An 18,878-nucleotide genomic window follows, 5' to 3' on the forward strand; every position below is an offset into this window, starting at 1 on the left:
GTGGTCAATGAAGTTTGAGGCAGGGGAGCCTAGTAAAATGGTACGGATTGCAAGATCATACTGCTCCCCGAAATCACTCACATTTCAATGTTCTTATGCATAGGAAGCTCTTAGCACAGCGCCTGACCTGTATCAGTAGTAGCTCAGTCAATGCTGCCACCAATGTTAGCGCTTCGGGGGACTCTGCTCCAGCGAGTCCTTTCTTCTCTAACTTATAATAAAAGCATTTTATTTTCACCAAGTATCTATGTGTCCTTATTAGCAAATTTTCAGTTACTACTACAGCAATTAAAAAAAGAATCTTATAAGAAAAAAAAGCCATGTAGTTTACAAAACAAAGGCAGATAGAAAAAGAAAATATTTGTGAACAAAAACTAAAAACAAAGGAAAACAATCCCAAACTTAGGGAATCATGTTACTATTGTGAAGTGCAACCAAAGCCATCTGGATCCCCTTCTGATATCTCAAAACAATCTTTTTTTTTTTTGTCCTGAGATTCATCAGCTTGGGCTCCTAATAGCTTAGCTCGAATCCATTTATCAGAGAATTGAGCAAAGGCTATTTATCAGGTAGTAACTGAACCATCCAGAACCACCGAATGTTTCCAAAATCTTTTCTCACTTGTAAGAGAAAAGATGAAAATGTCCACAGGGACAGAGGGGTGCATTTCACAACTGGCCGAGAAGAAGGCCGCCTCCCCCCCAACCCCCCAGGCGCTCAGAGCAGCTGGGGAGCTGCAGGAGGCCAGGATGCTACTGCCTGCTGTTGGCTGTGCACCTACTTTCCACCGGGCCCGCCACCCTGCCCGGAGGTGACTCCTGACCCAGTGGAAGGCCCGAGGCTCAGTAAGCTGATGGAGGGGCGGGGCAGGTTGGTTTTAGCTAACCGCTGAAGTGCTGGTTAGCGAAGGCTCTCTCTCTCTTGTATTTTTAGGGCCCAGCCCCATTTTGGGTACGAATCGCATGCCTGGTGTGTATTTGCTGACAGAAAGAGGAGAGAATTGTGTTTGAAAAGGCTGAAGGACCAAACATTTCCCCTGCTGTTCCTTTAAGTGACCTTGCTTCCTGCCAGCCGCACAGAGAAGCAGCTACAGGAGCCCAGTACAGAGGGTCCATGCCCAGCCCTGGGGGGCTTGGCCGGACCCCGGTCTGTTCCCACCGCCTCCCACGTCCCCAACGTCCCCAGCAGCTGTTCCATTCCTCGATCGCTCTCTATTTTTGTGCAAGATTCTGTCTTTCAAGGCAGGACTCTGCATTCCGCTTCAAGCTAAGAGTCTGCTTCCTCGTCCTTGCGCTCTATTCTCCAAACCCCACAGGTAAGGCCCTTCCTGGGCCTGTTGGGGCCTGGACCCTGCACCTGGCGGAAGCCTTATCTCCATACCCTGCGTCCTGCCTCCGGGACTCCTGCCCCCGGATTCCAAGGCGCTGAGTCCCCGCAGCAAATCACTGTCCCCTTTAGCCAACTTCCTTTAAATTAAAAAAAAAAAGTAGCTTTCTGTTGGGGAAACTTTTTTTTTTGGGGGGGGGGGGGGAACTCTTGTTAGCAGTGTGTACCTTGGGAGAAGTGAGTTTTCCAGGTTGGTTTTCCAACTTAAGGCCCAGAGGGCAGAGGGCAGAGGAGAAACAAGGACATGATGCAGGTTGTGGGGAAGGGGGTTCACTGGGCAGGGGATCCCTGGAGAAGGAGGGGAACACAGAAACAAAGGAGAAATGTTCAAATGTGTCCGTCGTCTATGACAGGTCTAGCAGAGGGCTGTGAGCTCACTCCTGTTTGAGTTGTGTGGAGGGGGGAGGGCGAAGTTCCAAGAAGGAACTTGGTGAGGCCGAGCCTCTATCTCCCTCCCGTAGGGAGAGGGGCAGGATGAGGACCCTGGGCAGTACAGCACTCAGCCTGTCCCCAGGATCCAGCCCCAAGCCCCCTCTTATAGCTCAACAGAGAGAGAGAGAGAGAAAGAGAGAGAGAGAGAGAACAAGATTAGACCTAAACACAGAACCTCCCTGGCATTTAGGGAGAAGACGGACAGACAGAAGAACAGGACAGATGTAGCTTTGGCAAAACAACGCCCATAGTGCCCAAACCCATCGTCCGCAGTAATCCCTGCGCGTGCTGCTTCAGCCCCCCCCAGACAAGCAACCTTTGGATTTTTATCTTTGCCAGCAATTAGCAAGAGGGGTCGGTTTTGTCTTCTCCATTTGTCAGATTTTCTTAAGAGAAATCGATTTTACACCCAATGAGTTGGCAAAAACTTAAAGAGTGTTGTCTAAAACGACTGTTGGAGGGGATGGGGCACCCAGGGGACCCCTGAGCTGCCGGTGAGACCAGAGGACACCTGCTTTGGAAATCCATGTCGTACAAGATCCTAAGATGCACACATTTTACTCTGGGAGAACTGACAGTTTGCACATGGGGAAAACATGTATGTGTTAGTGTATGTGAGAAGACACCAACGTTACTACTCATCACATTATAATGCTCGTAAGAGAGGAGAAATGGAAGCCACCTACATGGTCTTGGCTAATCATGGGTAAACATCGTTATGTCACCACAGTGGAATGCGCTCTGTCAATGGGAACAGGCCAACTGCGTGTAGACACATCAGCTGGGCGACTCGGGGGCTCACAAAACTGAGTCACAAGGCAGGAACAGCGCGGGGGGGCGAGGGCTTACCTGCGTGCTTCGCAATTCTTGGGTGATACGTGCTTACCTCGGTTTTGCGTACTGTGGCTGCTCGTCATGAATGAAGAGCTAAGGAAAGCATTAGAGAGGAAAGAATAAGTATTTCCCAGGCTGGGTCCAGTTCCACTCAAAGGCAAGGGCAAGGGCAAGGGCCTATGTAAGGTCACGTTGGCAAAGCACTTGGCATTTTCCTGGCTGAGCTGGAAGAAGCTTTGCAAGGCAGTAGGAGGTCGATCCCTTCTCTCCTTTCCCAAGACGGTCGGACATCTGACACAGAACACAGGGGCCCACACGAGTTCTTTCCATGGCATTTCACCGAGCACCTGGCACGGTCCTGGACTTTTAGAGGCCATGGACTTGGACCTGCCCCCTCACTGCAGAGACACTACAGAAAATGACGTGTGGCCAGTGGGGGCTTCTATCCCGTAATCATTAGTTACCAACTGAAGGAGAGGATAGAAAATAATTGATTCCTTCTTGAACTGCGAGCTAGATGAGGAAACTATGTGGATAATTGTAAGACGATCCATAAAGGGAAAGGGATTATAAAAAATAAAGGACAATCAAAAAACCAATATGCATTTCTAAGCACAATAACGATGATGTTACCAGGACTGTTTACCAAGGGCTCTGGTTAGCACTTTACTTCATGTTTAGCTTTACTCAACACTTAGCTCTAATTTTCTGGTTCGCTTTGCAACGTGGCCAGCACCGTCATTGTAAGAGCTCGGTGCTACTGCAGTGAAAGCTAATCACTAGGGTGGTGCTCTGCACCAGAAACTGGGAAATGGACAGAAGCTCTGGGAGAGTCAGATGAAACGTAGCTCTGCCGTGGCACCGCTGAAACCACCCGGGAGCATGTCTGCTGTTCGCTCTCTCCCAGGAGCCTGGGATCTCAAGGCTCCCTCTGTGAGTTGCAAATGCTAGCAGGCTGTCTGACCACGGCACCGAGCTGTAGCCCCCGGTCCGACTCCCCCCGACGCCCCAGACGACCGTTAACACCGGGCTTTTTTTTTTTTTTTTTTACCGGAAGCCAGCGTACAGTTTTGAGAAGTGTCTGGGGAAAAGAAATCCTCTATAGCGCCATGTCCCTGCCTTAACATTGTAGGAGTTTTTAGCAAGGATTGAAGCCAGAAATAAAGCCAAAGAAACATAAAACAATGCTTCATTCATTTTGCCAACGAGTGTTGAGAACTTCCGGGGCACGGGGGAGGTTTCAGGAAGGTGAAACGAGGGAGACGTGGCCTCCGCCCGGAAGCAGCCGCCTTCCGGGAGGGCAGGCGTCGCGCCGTCACCAGGACACGGTCTACGCGCCAGCGCAGGTGTGTGCGCAGCAGGCGTTCCTGCCGGCGCAGATGGTCACTTAACCCGGACGCCACCGCTTTGCACCACGGGAAAGGCTTCCCGGGGGACAGGCTAACCGAGCGGACTTCCGCGAGATGAACAGGAGAGGGGGGACGAGGGAGGTTGGGGGCTCCACGGAGGGAACAGCAGGGGCGAAGGCTCAGAGGCAGCAGAGCAGGGCTCATTCTGCAGCAGGCCAGCGAGTAGCTCCTTCTGGACAGAGGGGAAGGCGTGCGGGTGAGAAGTGCCGTTGCATTAAACGGCCGCCGGAACCGTGCGGGCAAGGCCGACGGTGGCCGGCCCAGGTTGGGAGCTGGGCACAGGAGGAGGAATGGGAGACTAAGGCTTGTTTTGGAGATAGAATCCGGGGAGGTGGGAATGGATGAGATGGGGAGAGTGATGGTGGGAAAGAGAAGGCGCCATTTACCAGGGTGAGGAGGTTTGCAGGCGGTGGGGGCGTGGGGTGGCGGTGGTGTTGGTTTGGGGAGGAAGGAAGTGAGGAGTTCGGTCTCAACATTATTGTTCAAGACGCCTGTCCCCTCTGTGAGGAGAGCTGCCCATTGGCATAGAGCTAAGAAGGGGGCTGCCGCCGAAGACAGACAAAGATGCAGGGATCGTCAGCACAGGGCTGACGTTCAGCACCGTGGGACACGTGACACCGCCTGGGCTTGCAGAGACAGAGAACCGGACCTCCGACGAACCCTGTGGAACACTGCCACATAGAGGCCAGCTTGGGGAAAAGTCCCCAAAAGGGGCCGAGAAGAGGCAGGCAGTTAGCAGAGGAAGGAAAATCAGGAGGCTTTGCTCAGTAAATTAAACAAACAGAAGCCCAACCGCACCACACAACTGCTAGCGTGCCTGCGGGCGCCGCTGCGAGCTCACTATCTCTCCCCAACGATAGGGTGATTTTTTGCCTTCCATTTAGAAAATTACACTATGAAAGGCTATGCTATTGTGCTCTGGGTGAGAATTTTGTGTCCGAGTGGGCCTTACATGGGAAACAGCCTCGCAGGAATCATGCAGCCGGAGTCCTGCTACCACAGGCCAAGGCCTGACAGCGAAGTGGCTGATGGTGTGCAGTGGACAGGGCAGGCACATGGGGGAGGGGATAGCACCCGGGTGGACAGGGCAGGGCCGTGGCCATGAGTGCTCACATGTCCTGGGCGCCTGCAACAGGCCCGGCTCTGCTCTCAGCTTCACGTGGGAGACGAGGGCTGTCACCCAACGTCACGTGGCTGGCTGATGCCGAAGCCGGGCAGTCTGATCCCAGCGAGTCCCCCCTAAGCACCGCGGTGCACCACAGACGGGGGAGGCTCCCTGTGACTGTTTATGGGAGATGAAGGTGAAAGCATCTGCACCCTGGGCGGGCGCCTGGAATGGTCAGGATTTATGGGCTGCCTTTTCAGAACCAAGTCAGGAGAGACATCACCCGCGGGTGCAAAGTGAACTTGGACTTGACCTCAGTGGGCAGGGCCTCATTTGTTCCCCCTGGGGAATGGATTCTGTGGCTTTCCGCCGGGGTCGGATGGAAGCAGAGAAGCTTTCTCAGTGTGGAGAGAGTGGAGCGGGGGAGCTGCGGGCGGGGGGGGGGGGGGGGGGGACGTGTGGCAGGCAGAGAACTCGTGGGTGCAAATGTCCTGCGGTAGGTGACGGTGGAGAGTGGGAACCTGAGTGAGTGACCTGAGCTGAGGCTGAGGCTGGTGGGCAGGCTGGGGTCATGAGGGCCTCCCAGCACCAATTTTGGGGGCCCTGGACGTGGTTTGAAGGAAGCCAGCACTAATTTACAGCGGTTTGCAGCTGAGCCTTAGCTTCCTCAACTCTGCAGTTGGGACGACAATTGCCACAATAACCTGGTCAGGAAAGCGTTTCATCAGATAACGGTATTTTGAAGCCCCGGCCATCTATAAAGTGAAATTCAAAGGTAACTAACTGTAAGCTTCCCTGGGGTGATCGACTGACTCTAGTTAGAAAGGCCAGCTTCCCTTCCCAGACAATTAGCATCTGGTCTACCTAATTCGACTGAGTTAATATTCAGGTCTTTGAATCTCTCACACGTCTCCAGCCTCACTCGGTCAAGTACAAAGTGCAGGAAGAGGGACGCTATTAGCTTCCATAACAGCTGCAGTTCTGGGCTTCCTTATCACAGGCCAGGGACTTCCCGTTTCCGAGGAAGCCTTGGCGAGTCACTGTCCCATACCACACACGGCCCGACGGCCCCAAGTGAGACCCAACCGGGGGCTCCTGGCTCCTTACCTGGCGACAGCATGAGGGGTCTCTGGAGAGCTTTGATTTTGTGACAGGTGAGATGCTTGAGGCTTCATCTGCTGATACGGCGCTGGATAAAGGAGTCACGAAACGTGGTCAGGATGCAAAAGGAAAATGACTCGAGACCATCCGAGGCCTGCGGGGACTGCTGTGATTGCACCCCACGAGCCCTGCTGATTGGGAGCGGGCTGTGGGGGGTCAGCAGACACTGCAGCCCACGTTTCCACGCCAACCCAGGCTTCTGGGAGTGGCTTCTCCTGGGGGCTATTGAAAGTGCTTTGAATATTGAAACTTCAACACTATTGTCAAGGCTGTTGAGCCTGGAACTCATCATGGAACTTCCCAAAATGCAGAGCGTTACGTTGGAGGTATTTGGTGTGGGCGAGAACCGAACTGGAATCTTGCGTTCACATGGAGACTTACGCAGAAACGTAAACAGAAAGTTAAACCTGAGGACTGTTCTGAGCAGTGCAGGGCACAGAGATGCCCAGAGCTGCCCCCACGCCCGAGTCCTTACACGCCGCCGAGACAGGGCGGGATGGCCCCCGGAGTCCGAGGTAGTCCAGCAGTTCCCACCCGGTTTCCCAGGCACGCCTTTCTCAGAATCCCCCCTTTGATCTTCAAGTTTTGAGAAGTTCTGCCAACCACACAAACTGGGGTTGTTTAGTTATTGCACAGGCCACCGCTGCCACCACTTGTCACATCCTTCCCATCGTGAACAGACTTCAACCTGCCGTCCAGAGTCCCCCTGGGCACACAGCACGACTGGGATAAGACATCCATGTAAAGCCCTCTCAGGTTCGCCTGGAGGCACTGAAGCTAAGGAAGAGCAGACACACCTCCGTGTGTCCGTCTGGTTGTTACTCTGCGCTCTGTCCAAGGCCGCGCACCAAATGGATGCCACTGATTGAGGGACTGTGATCACTTGGCACGTGGCTTCCGTGCCGAGTCCACAAGTCACACGTGGCATAAAGGTGTCTCGTGTCAACAGCCACCCAGAGCATCTGCCCCTTGTGAGCTGAAGGATGTCACACCGTTTCAATGACAATCACCATAGCCCGAGGCAGGAACGCCTGACCGTGTTGGTGAGGGCGCTGAGCTTGGGCTCCCTCCAGGGTTTGCATATTTTTGGATTGCCAGCAGGCCCCCCACTCCTCTGTCAGGAGCCGTGGGAATCTGCAAACCCAGGTTAGGCTTTGCCCCGGTCTAACGACCTCAGTATGAAGAGGAGCGTGGAGCCCCATGGGGGCAAAGCCACCGTGAGTTGGCGGAGGCCCCTGTGGCTTGGTTGACACGCTGCCCGTGTTCACGCTTTGGGCCGAGGCTGGGACCCTTGGCTGTGGGCATAGTCATCATTCCAAGTGAATGTGAACAGTATTTCAAAGGTGGACAGGAAGTCATTGCCTACTCAGCATCCTACCAGCTAGCCAGGGAGTGTGGGTTGTGTGTGTGTGTGTGTGTGTGTGTGTGTGTATGGGTGACATCAAAGATGAGACCAAGAGCTTCTCTGGGGGTGATCCCAGAGCCAGGGGGTGACCTTGTGCCTCCTTGTCAGTGGCCTGTGGCTGCAGAAAGACCAGGAGCCTAGCCCCAACTTGAACTGCCCTGTTTGGACCAGGGGGTTCTTGAACAGCCAGACTCTGAAGCTCTGGGTCATGTTACCCCTCCCCCACCCCCACGCTGATGCACGCGTGCGCGCATGCACACACACACACACTCATACATGCCAGGCCCTGAAATGACCAGTCCCTTTACAGAGGACTAACGTGGAAATAGCACTTAACCTGACGATATTAGGGTATGAAAACAAAGGTAAAGAGTTTACCTTTCTCTGTTCCAAGGACCTGTGTTAAATGAAAAAAAAAAATGTTGAATGACTCTTGGTGATAGAAAACTTCATGCTATGTGTTTTAGAGCAACTGGTTAGTAGAAGTGGGCAAACTTTTCATTAGTATGCAGATTTTAAAAATGTACAAATATTATTCCAAAGACCCGGTGAAGCCCAAAGACTCCAAAGACAAGCAGCAGCATTGGCCCACGTTAACCAAAAATCAGTTTTACGCTCTGTGTGACGTCGTCACGGGCAAGCACGGCCTGCTGGGGGGACCTTGAGCTGCTTTGACTCTTTGGAAAGCACTTTTGCCACTGCTATCGAGAGCCTTAGAAACACTGTTATGCTCATCCCAGTAATTCCACTGATGAGACTACTCTTTTTCTGAGAACACAACCTAGAATCCAGACCCAGTTCCGCAGACAGAGATGCTCAGCACGCCATGAGTCCAAGTGTCAGAACCCTGGAAACGGTCTACGTGCCCATCTGAGCGGGGGCTGGGAGGTATTCGCTCATCCACGCGGAGTGCGGAACCACACTGTACTCCCCGCACGCCCCAATGTTGCATAAAAAGTCCAGAGTGAAAACTGGACTCATGGCGTATTCCATGGAGGGGGCGTGTGTGTGTGTGTGTGTGTGTGTGTGTATAAAAAGGGGGTTTGAAGAGATACAACAACATATTAACAGATTGTGTTTAAGCGACTAAGTGCTGAGCTACGGTTTTCTTCATATTTAAAAACTGCATGAACACATATACATTATTCTTTCTCAATGTAGCCATTTATCTTCCCACACATCTCCTTTCTCTTTCTTCCCTTAACAGTGGTGGGATTCCTGATCATCCTTCATATTCAAAATCTGTGTGCTAGCCCTGGCTGGTGTAGCTCAGTGGATTGAGTGCGGGCTGCAAACCAAGGCATCGCAGGTTCGATTCCCAGCCAGGGCACATGCCTGGGTTGCAGGCCACGGCCCCCAGCAACCGCTGGGAGAGAAACAACATTGATGTTTCTCTCTCTCTCCATCTCCCCCCCTTCCCTCTCTAAAAATAAATAAATAAAATCTTAAAATAAAAGAAATCAGATAACATTTTTAAAAAAAGATCAAGTGAAATGCTAAAAAAACAATAAATAAAATCTATGTGCTTAGTGGACTGGCCCCCCTGGGCTCCGCTCTCCTCTTCACAGAGCCAAGGCCTCACAAGGGGTGCGGTGTGTGAGCAAAGACTCCTGCCCTGTCCTTTCCTGCAGAAGCCAGGGAGGAGCTCAGGCACCGTCAGACGAGAGAGAGAGTCGTAACTTGGGGGATGGAAGACATCTCCCTGTGGCCTGTGGGGTCCACGAACCTTCTGAAATTAAAAGCTATTTTTTTCCTCCACAAACTTGCACACTTTTTCCCCCAGAGGGTTAGGAAGGTTTCCTACACCTTTCTTCACATTTTCAAAAGGGGCGGAGGCCCACGAGAAGTCAACGCCAGGGTCTGCAGAGGAGGCTCGGAGAGTGGGGCCGTGGACCCAGAGCCTCCCGTTTCCTTGCGGCTGAGCTGACCCGGGAGCCGGGTCCCCCGACTCCCATTTGCTCCGCAGACAAGGAGCCTTCAGCACAGACCGCTCACAGGGGCGCACGGGCCCACGGGGCCCCGGGGCTCTGCAGAGGGGGCATGCGTTTCATCACCAGCAGCAAATCCAGGCCGGTCCGGAGGCTCGGTGAAAAAGGGCAATGACTCCATTCTAACGAGCGGTTCGCGAGTCTCGCCACCGAGTCTTCCCCGGGACTTTGAACCTGGCAGTTCCAAGTGCTCAGTCAGATGCAGCTGTGGTTCTCGGGCTCGTCAAAGGCAAGGAGGGGGTGCTGGCTGTGAGCTCCGCCTCCCCGAGAAGCCCGGGGGAACAGATGTTCTATCTAATTGAGGCCCCGTCCACGGTTAGCTTGAGGGTCCCCGAATTCAATTTAACGAGATTAGAGGGTGGAGTGAAATTTCTCTCGTGTCTCAGTTAACTTTTTGTTGTTGTTAGAAAATAACACATATTCAAAATAAACATTCAAGTATGCCCCCCCTCCTCCTCCTCTTCCTTTCCTTCCCTTCTTCTTCTTCTTCTTTTTTTTTCCCCCATGTTAGCTCCAGGTGTCTGTGTTTCCCAGTGCAGAGTCTCAGGTTGGGGGAACCCTGGGCGCAGGCTCCTGCCAGCTGTGGGGGCTCCCCCAAGTCTCTCCAGCTCGCTGGGGCTTCTTTTCCTCTTGGGGTTTTGTGGGAATGAAACGAGACCACGTGCCTGTACTTTGTTTGAAAACCAAGAAATGCCGCGTGAGTCTGAGTTGGGGCGGGTAGCCCATCATTTCTGGTGCCCAAGATTCTGGTCCCACATACACACACACAAGCATGACATTTGTCCTATGAAACAAGCTTTTGTGAGGAAGAAAGGACCAAGATGCTGGCCCCACACAAACAATGGGGAAATACCTTGGCAAAAGATAAGGCGGATAAGGTGGAAGAATGTGTGTTTCCACCAGGCTGTGTTGTTCTTGAGATGATATCAGCGCCTAGCAAAACGTCAGCCGGTGTTGTGAGGAAAGCACAGTCCTGGTTTCCAAGGCTGACCCTCTCGCGTGCTTGTTGGTTCATGACTGGGGCCCGTTGTCCTTTCGGACTGGCCAGTGAGTTAGGTAGGTCACTGTGAGTGGCAGCCATTTGCTCCTTGGGACACACAGATCCGACGCAGGGGAAGAATGGGGTGGAGTCCCTCTGGTGCGTGGGCACCACCTCTAACTCCCTCCTTCCCGGTAGCACCTGGAGGCTAAGGGGGAGCACATGCAGTCCGGAGTAGAGCCGGGGCCCGGCCTCTCCTGCACCAGCTCTGCGCTCTTCCCCTTGACTCGATTATCTTGTGGATTCGAGATAATACATGTCTTGCTGGAGCCACACGCTGGAAATGTGGCTTGATTTTAACGTCCTTCTAAAGCCAATAAAGAAAGAAAAAAGGACGGAAGGAAGGAAGGAAGAAAAGCCAACCTCTACAGTCCAGATAGAGAGCATCGGCCCACACTAAGACCAGAACCAAGTCCCTCCAGAGGCTGCGGGGGGTGGGTGGGGGGGCATGTGAGGACACTCCCGTTGCAGGACAGAGACTTCCATCCGTCACACTGGACTCACCGCCAGCCTGTTAAGGAGCCTCGTCTTCAGGGACTCACAGACGCAGCCATCCCAGGGGAGCCCGAGACATCTCCGTCTTTCCTGACTCTCACGCCGTTTGTCGAGCCTCTGGGCTCCCCTGGTCGCTCACGTGCTTACTTTGCCTTTACCACAGCTTTGCAAAGTCCGGTGTGCTGCTCTCTCTTGTATGGCCAGGAAAACAGACGGGGGTGGGGGTGGGGTTACCCAAGTTCACAGAAGGCGGCAGAGCGGGTTTCAAGTCCAAGTCTTATGTGACTGTTTCTTGTATATCGTCTCATTTGTAGTCTTTTCTTGTGAGGAACGCATAGGAGGGTACAATACAATTTCCAATGTCTGATTTCTGGAATGCGGAGCCTGGCAACTGTGGGTGGGGACCCTAAGTCTCCTACAGGAATTAAGCCCGTTCCTCTTGCCGTTGTCCCCTAAACTCTGAATGTGGTGGCAAGTAGGATCTTGGTTTAAAAGCTGCATCTTAACTTGTTTTGCTTTAGTTTTCCCACCTTTAAAACAGGGACAATAATAGCCGTCATCCCTGTTTTAAATACATAGCATGGCTGTTACGCTGATTAAGTACAGTAGACCATTTAACGCCAGCGGTGTCTTGCCCATTGCAGACGCTTAACACACAAAACCCCCCCTTGTTTCCAAGGACAAAGTTGCTACTTACCTCACTGAGGTTCTTTAAGCTTATCTGTCTGCAGGGAAAAGAAACAGAGTGTCACATCAAGTGCAGTTCATGATTTTTACCAACATAAAATCATTCTGAGCCCCTACAAACAAACCTCTGGTTACATGTTATTGCATGTAATATTGCATGTGGAGCAGCGGCCCACAGTCCAGTGCGACCTTGATCACTGTTGCAAAAAACTAAAGCCAGGTTATTTTTCTCATAATTTTCTAGGTAAAAGAAGAAGTGAGGAGCCACTAGAAAAGGTGGTGACAGAAAGGACATGGAGGAGCTGGCTTCTTGTTTTAGGAGAACTGAAATAACGTGACCGTTCCTCCGGATGCTCAGTTTTCCCTGCCAAGTTTCATCACCACCGTCAGGCCTGCTTTTATCACCGTGATTCTAAAGCTCTTAGTTTTTTTGCTCTGAGGACGTGTGATGGGCTTTAAACATGAACTTGTCAGGGACAGCGGGATCCCAGGAAGCCAGTGCGCGAGAGAGGATGCTGGTGACAAATGGAGCCCGGAGACAGGGTGGGGGGGACCTACGAAACTGAAGGATAGGGGACCATTCAGTCTGGGGTCTGCCAACGTGGACGTCGGACAAGTCTCAGAAGAAACCCCAAGCCTTTCATTGGTGTCGACGAGTCAGTGACCGGCCCAAACCCTCATTTTTCTCATCTGCAAAACGGCCGCGAGGGTGTCCGTCTGCGAAGGGATACCGTGAGCTTTGGCAGAGATAAAGAAGGACGCGTTGGGCCTTGGAGGGCCCTGTGGTCAGGCTGTGCTCCACGTCCGCGAAGGAGACCCGGCCGGGGCCCGGGGCAAGTGCACTCGGTTCCCCCGGGTCTGTGGGTGCAAAGGCTGGGCCTGGAGAAACCCCAGGGGCTGAGGCTGCGACACCACCCTCAGTGGAGGGCGTTGGCCAGGTTCTAAAGTTTGCCTGTAGCAGATAAGAGAATCTCAGAAGGTTCCAGCGCTCCGAGGCCCGGTCCTGGTCTCGGTTCTCAAAGCACCCATTTGGGGGTCCCACATTTTTTAACCTGGTTCATCAGCTCCTGGGACAGAGTGCAGCAGCACCCTGCCTCTCCCTTTTAATGGGGCCGACGGGGAGACAAGAGATAATAGGATTAGAAGTCATAAAGGAGAACAGATACCCAACGTATTGACTGCTTTTGAGTTAAACTGAGGCTAATCTCTGACAGCTGATAGCTCCGCCCTGTGGCTCCGAGTTCAAGTGTGTAATTGCTTTTAGTCTTGTGATTTGAAGCTTCAAGAATCAACCTGTGTTTGACTCCATCTGTGACATGTTTGAGCAGTTTCTGAGAGCTTGAATTTTTCTATATTGCAACATGGACTGTATTAGATTTATAAAAATTAATGGTTGAAGTTTGCTTGTTAGGGTTTAAACCCTGCCGGGACGGCATTCGAAGTACTTAAAAACCAGGGCAGAGACACCTGTCAAGGTATCTCACATGTTTAAGGAGATTTAACTCCTCTTGTTGGTCAATGAGTCTTGCTGCCTAAGACTCCTCGAGCTCTCGCAGGTGACGAGAAGAGCGACGGTCCCTCTGTTTAAGTAAAAATCACTGGATTTATGCACAGAGCAACCACGTGACAGATGGCATGGGAGGCCTCAGGAAAGCGAGACTTTGGAACCGGCCTTTTTAAAAATTGGATCGTTACATGTGAACCCAAGTCATTGCAAGAAATCCCTGCTGTGCCCAACAGCCGTCCCTGGACCCTGAAGTGCCCGTGTTGACCAGGCTCCTGAGTGATTCGCGCCCTCCCTGGGCAGAACAAGGCGCCTGGCTTTGGGGCTGGGCGCTCTCTTCAACTAGATTTATGAGACCGGGGGCTGGCTGTGCGTAGTCCCAGAGGGGCGGAGCAAGGGCTGGTCTTCTGCCCACTGCGCCGCATCGCCTCCCGGGAGCATCTTTAACTCCTGTCTGCCCACATTTGGCAGCTGGAGACAGCTAATAAAATGCAGTCACCGACCACATCAAATCAGCTTTGCCACAGTCTTCCCGCAGATGCATAGCGGGTGCTGGGCGTGTCTCTGAGGACAATACTTCTTACTATAAAAATAGCCCTTCCTGAGCCTCCTGCAGTGTTCGGTTCAGTTTTAGATCAGTTAGATCTGAGCCCTCGCTCTGCCGTCCATCAGCTTCGTCACCCTGGCCGAGTGGGACCTCCTCTCTGAGGCTCAGTTCTCCCCTCTGTAAAATGGGTAAATCCAGACGGTAACAAAGAAAGTTGGTTAACGTTCTCATAAATAATATGTATGGGAGATCCTTGAAATAAAAAATGCCACCTTGTATCTGCAGAACACTTTTAACAGTCAAACTTTCTTTTAAATTAAACTTGGTATTCCCAGAGAAGCGTAGGTCTCAGGCAGTTGTAAGAAATGACAGATCAGAGAGACCCCGGGTGTCCTTCCCCCAGTGACACTGTGCAAAACTCTCGTAATAATAAAGTTCACACTCCAAAACCAGTGGATCGGCCCCATTCGTAAATAAGAATGTGTTTATCTTCTTCATAATCCATACATTCTCTCTTTTAAAGGCCCACAGTTTCCCGGCATCTATATTCTTTTTTTCACTTATCAAATCATCAAAATGGACAATTCTTTTTTGCCACTGAAATTGCATGCCAGTGTGGCTGGTTGGAAATGGAAGGCCGTGGTTGGGCAAGGGGGCGTTTTGCTTGTTAAAGTCAGGCACGTCATTTAGGTTACACCACAGCAGAAAAGCTGCGCGTGGGCCACGGGGTTTGCTGAAGCAGAGAGGAGACACTGTGGCTCCGTGACGTCTCCACCTTTTTTGTGTCCGTCTGAGTGAGCTGGGGACTGGGACGGAGCTGACGAACCCCAGAGACTCCGAAGTCAGCCCCAGGGGCAGCGAGAAGCTCAGCACATGTCCCTTGCTCTGGGATTGCCCAGGATGTGTTGGTTCGGTGCACGCGCCGTGGTGTTGAAATGACAACGGACACTAGTTAGACGGTCATTCCCTTTTAGATCCGTTTCTAATTGTGTCCGAGACAGCCTCAGTGCGACAGTTCGTGCCTCCCACCCCCTCCCACACACGGACTGCCCTGCGAGCAGAGAGAGCACTCCTCAGGCTCAGTTTTGGTCTGGAATGGTCCGTGTGGCTGCTAACGAATGGCAATAGGTTCCCTTTTTACATCAATTTACTTCAGTAAAAAAAAATAAAATGAGCTGAGCAAAAAGCACAAAGTACAGGGGTATTGCACGAGCCGAGATAATGGGCTGCAGTGGTCGAGAGCGTGGAGCCAGCCGCCCCCCACTTCAAAGTTCCCTTCCAGCTTTAAGCCTTCGGGGAACGGGGAACGATTTCAATGGCATTTCCTTATCTGAAGGGCTTCCCTGCAGCAATTGTTCCGGGAACCCGCCACTCAGCTTTAGAAGCGAGAACGGCAGAGCTGAATACAATAGCCGGAGCCGGCCACTGATGTCCAGGGGCGCAGAGCCATTGTGGAGGCCCCAGCTGCCCGCTGCTGCCCACCTTCCACTCGAGGATTGCCAGATGCAAATCCCAGCCTCCTGTTGCGGGGGGAGGGGGGGGGCAAGTCATCCCTGGGGCCTGGAGCCCGGCTCTTCCTCCCGCTTTGGTGGGAGTAGCTCCGTCACCCATGTCTCTTCTGTTCAGAGAGTGAACCCAGCAGCCGCCTCCTGTGGTTGTAGCCCGGGGACCTGAGTCCCCAGTCATGGCCACCGGACGGCCCACAGGAGGCCCGGCCCTTTCTTGTGTGTGTGGTGTCATTCTCAGGGTCCCTCACAAGCCCCCCCCCCCCCCCCCCCCCGCAGTTTTGCCTACGTGGCAGTCCCAGACCAGCGCTGCGGCTTCAACCGGTTCACTTGGCTTCATTGAACCTGGCTGACCCTGAGTGGGCGTGAGCATGGTGGGGAGGGGGGAGATGTTTGACCAGGCACCCACTGTGTGCCCTCCACGGGGCTGGGCCCACTGCCCTTCGGAGCCTTAGAGAACCGTGCTTTTCCGGCCACGGGGAGGGTTCCGTGAGACGAAGTGTCATTGCCCTCTGGGGGCATCTGTGATCGGGAGACCCGGCTCCGTTGCTACCACACCTAAAACGGATTGAGCCCATGTCAACTAGAAGGGCAGAAACACCAGAGATGCCAAATGCAAGCCTCTAAAGATTCTGGGGCCACCAGCAGCCTGTGCCACCAACGGCGAGACCACACAGGAGTGGGGCTCACTCGGAGTTCAAGGGAGTGCTGCGGGGGGCACTAGAAGTTGGGGTGCAGGCAGGCATGGCCCAAGGGGCCTGCTTGACTCTGGCTGTCCATCAGGGTCACCTGGGGGAGCTTTAAAAAAGTAGGGATACCTGGGTCTCACCTCTCAGAGCAATTAAAACTGATACCGGGGACTAGTACTTTGCAAAAAGCTTTCCTGATCATTTTAATGTGAAACCAGGATGAGAAATTTTGCACTAGAATATCAGGGCTCTGGCCCTGGCTGGTGTGGCTCGGTGGATTGAGCTCCAGCCTGCAAACCAGAGGATCGCTGGTTCAATTCCCAGTTGGGGCACATGCCTGGGTTGCCGGGGCCAGGCCAGGTCCCCAGTAGGGGGTGCTTGAGAGGCGATCACACACTGATGTTTCTCTCCCTCCCTTCTCCTTTCTAAAAATAAATAAGTAAAAAAATAAATCTAGGCTCTGTTTTCAGGAAAATAGGGTTCTGGGGGTCTAATTCTGTTGGGAACGGTGGGAGATGCTAGGTGTTTTTCTTCTTCCCCAGAGGCTGACAGATCCTGTCCTCAGCACTTCAGAAAAACCCTGTCCCTCTCCACCACGCTGTGTCACGTGGGACGGCTATTTTCTTTGTGCAGTTAAGGAAAGCCGTGCTCAGACCGGTTTCAGAGCTTCCTGAAATCGTCCAGCCGGAAGTGGCTGGACTGGGATCCGGACCGGCCTCTGCTGGGTCCCAACGCCCTGGTCTTCCCAGCAGGGAAACCCCCCCACCCCAAAGAAGATACCGTATTTTGCCATATATAATACGCACTCTTTTTTTAGCCCAAGCTTTCAGGGGAACAAACCTTTCATTTTAATTTTTTAATTCAATTTTTTGATTTACATATAAAACTGATGATCATATTCCTGGGTGTTATTTTGCATATGGATATCATTGTTGCTTTCTAGAGTTACACTTTTAATGCATAAAGCATAAATAAAAAAAATTAAAAAGATACAGATATGGAATTAGTACTGCCCATGTTATTTTCCCTCAAAAATGTAGGCAAAAACATGTGCCTTATACACAGCAAAATACGGCAACACCCTTTTTTCTCCACACCAACCAAGCTCATCACCTTCGGTGTTTCATTCTGCCTCCCTCCCTCTCCGAGTTTCGGCCGGGTCCTGCCGCACTGTCCTGGCCTGTCTGCTCGGCAGTGTTTGGGGGGCTACGTTTCCCATTTCCCATTCGGATGACGCACTTCGTGGGTGTGAGGGCCTCTGTTGCTGCCGCCTCCTGGTCTCTGTCTTTGAGAACAGAAGCCGAAACAGGGCACACGGATGACTCCTCATCTGCCTCGCGCCCTTTGGGGGCGGCAGAAGGCAGTACCCGTGTATCAGCCTCCTACTCTGTGCCGGGGAACACGCACCAGGCTGAGACGCACCCCCCCCACCCCCGTGTGGGCTGGAAGAGACAGGCGTGTAGCCAAGTTCATTCCGGGGGAAGGCAGGGGCACCCGTGCAAAGGGGCTCACGGTGACGAGAGTGCGCTCAGCGGTGGCTATAAATACGTGTGTTAAGGGCTCATCAGGAATCATTTCACTGTCACGTTAGCCCCAGAGGCAGGTGGTCGCAGGAGCAACCCCACTTGGCTGCTGAGAAGAACCTCGGCCTGGGGAGGGTTGGGCCTTGGCGGGAAGGCAGAGCTTCTCAGCCTCGTACTATTGACCTCGCCAGTCTCGTTAGGCCTTGCGGTGGGGCCCACCTGTGCGCGCGGGGGTTGGGGGGAGGCCCAGCAGCATCCCAGCAGCTCCACTGGGTGCCCAAAGCACCCACGTTGTCACAACCAGAATGTCCCCAGACACTGCCAACTCCTTTGGAGACACAGTCACTCCAGTAGGAGTCCCCAGATCTGCCAGTTCGTGGGAGGGAGAACCTCAGCGTCAGCCTGGGTGGTCGGAGTTGGGCCTGGGCACTCCTCCCCCACCTCCCCCGTGGATATGCTGTGCCCACGGGGCAGGGCGCCACGGGGGCAGGAAATAGCCTGGGGGGGAGGGGACAGGTGTCGTGGCCTGGAAGAGGAGTGTTTGTGTGCAGCTGTGAGGGACGAACAGACAGAGAGACCTTCTCCACAAAGTTAAGAGCAGAGAGATGACATTTTGGGGTCTCTAACAGCCCTGGTCAGAACCGGCAATTAGCGGGTTTTCCACAGATGCTCCAGGCGGGCCTGACATTCCGAATGCCGGCCCCCCGAGCCCCCCTGAGAAATGCCCACTCCGGAAGGATGCCTGGCGCCCCAGCCTGCCGGCTCCAGCTGGCAGCGAGAGCATCACGCACTCGGGGCAGGAGCACCGGGGCGGGGGGGGGGGGGGGGCAGGACGCTAATCTCTGCTCCAACCCCTAGAATGAGGGAGTTTTGGACACTCAAGCTGTTTGGGGGGGGAATTATGCCCATCTGGGTTTGTCATGTTCTTTTGTGATTGGAGCTGGCTGCCCAGCGCCCCCGCACGTTTGAGGATGAGCATCCCTCATCAGCACCTAACACCGCAGGGTCGGTTTGGTGGCGTGTGTTTGTCACAAGGTAATGATGCCTTTGATAAACGGTTTTCACCTGTGGCTGTATGCGTCCGGCCCGGGGGGTGGGAAGTGGGGGGACGGATACTGCCCCTCAAACAGCCCGAACGACCTTTCGGGTTTTACATGAAAGGTCCCAAC

General features: G+C 53.2%; 1 protein-coding gene across 1 annotated transcript in view; it reads right to left on the minus strand.

The window, feature by feature from the left end:
• Window positions 1–18,878, minus strand: part of CLNK (cytokine dependent hematopoietic cell linker) — a 147,090-nt gene that overhangs the window by 18,194 nt on the left and 110,018 nt on the right. Inside the window, exons 12-15 of the mRNA XM_036018786.1 lie at window positions 11,952–11,979; window positions 8,111–8,129; window positions 6,274–6,355; window positions 2,705–2,745 (exon numbers count right to left, since the gene is read on the minus strand). Of these exons, the coding sequence (XP_035874679.1) occupies window positions 2,705–2,745; window positions 6,274–6,355; window positions 8,111–8,129; window positions 11,952–11,979 (170 nt within the window). The remainder of the gene's footprint in view (window positions 1–2,704; window positions 2,746–6,273; window positions 6,356–8,110; window positions 8,130–11,951; window positions 11,980–18,878) is intronic.

Source organism: Phyllostomus discolor, chromosome 1 (assembly GCF_004126475.2).
Source record: "Phyllostomus discolor isolate MPI-MPIP mPhyDis1 chromosome 1, mPhyDis1.pri.v3, whole genome shotgun sequence".
Lineage (NCBI taxonomy): Eukaryota > Metazoa > Chordata > Mammalia > Chiroptera > Phyllostomidae > Phyllostomus > Phyllostomus discolor.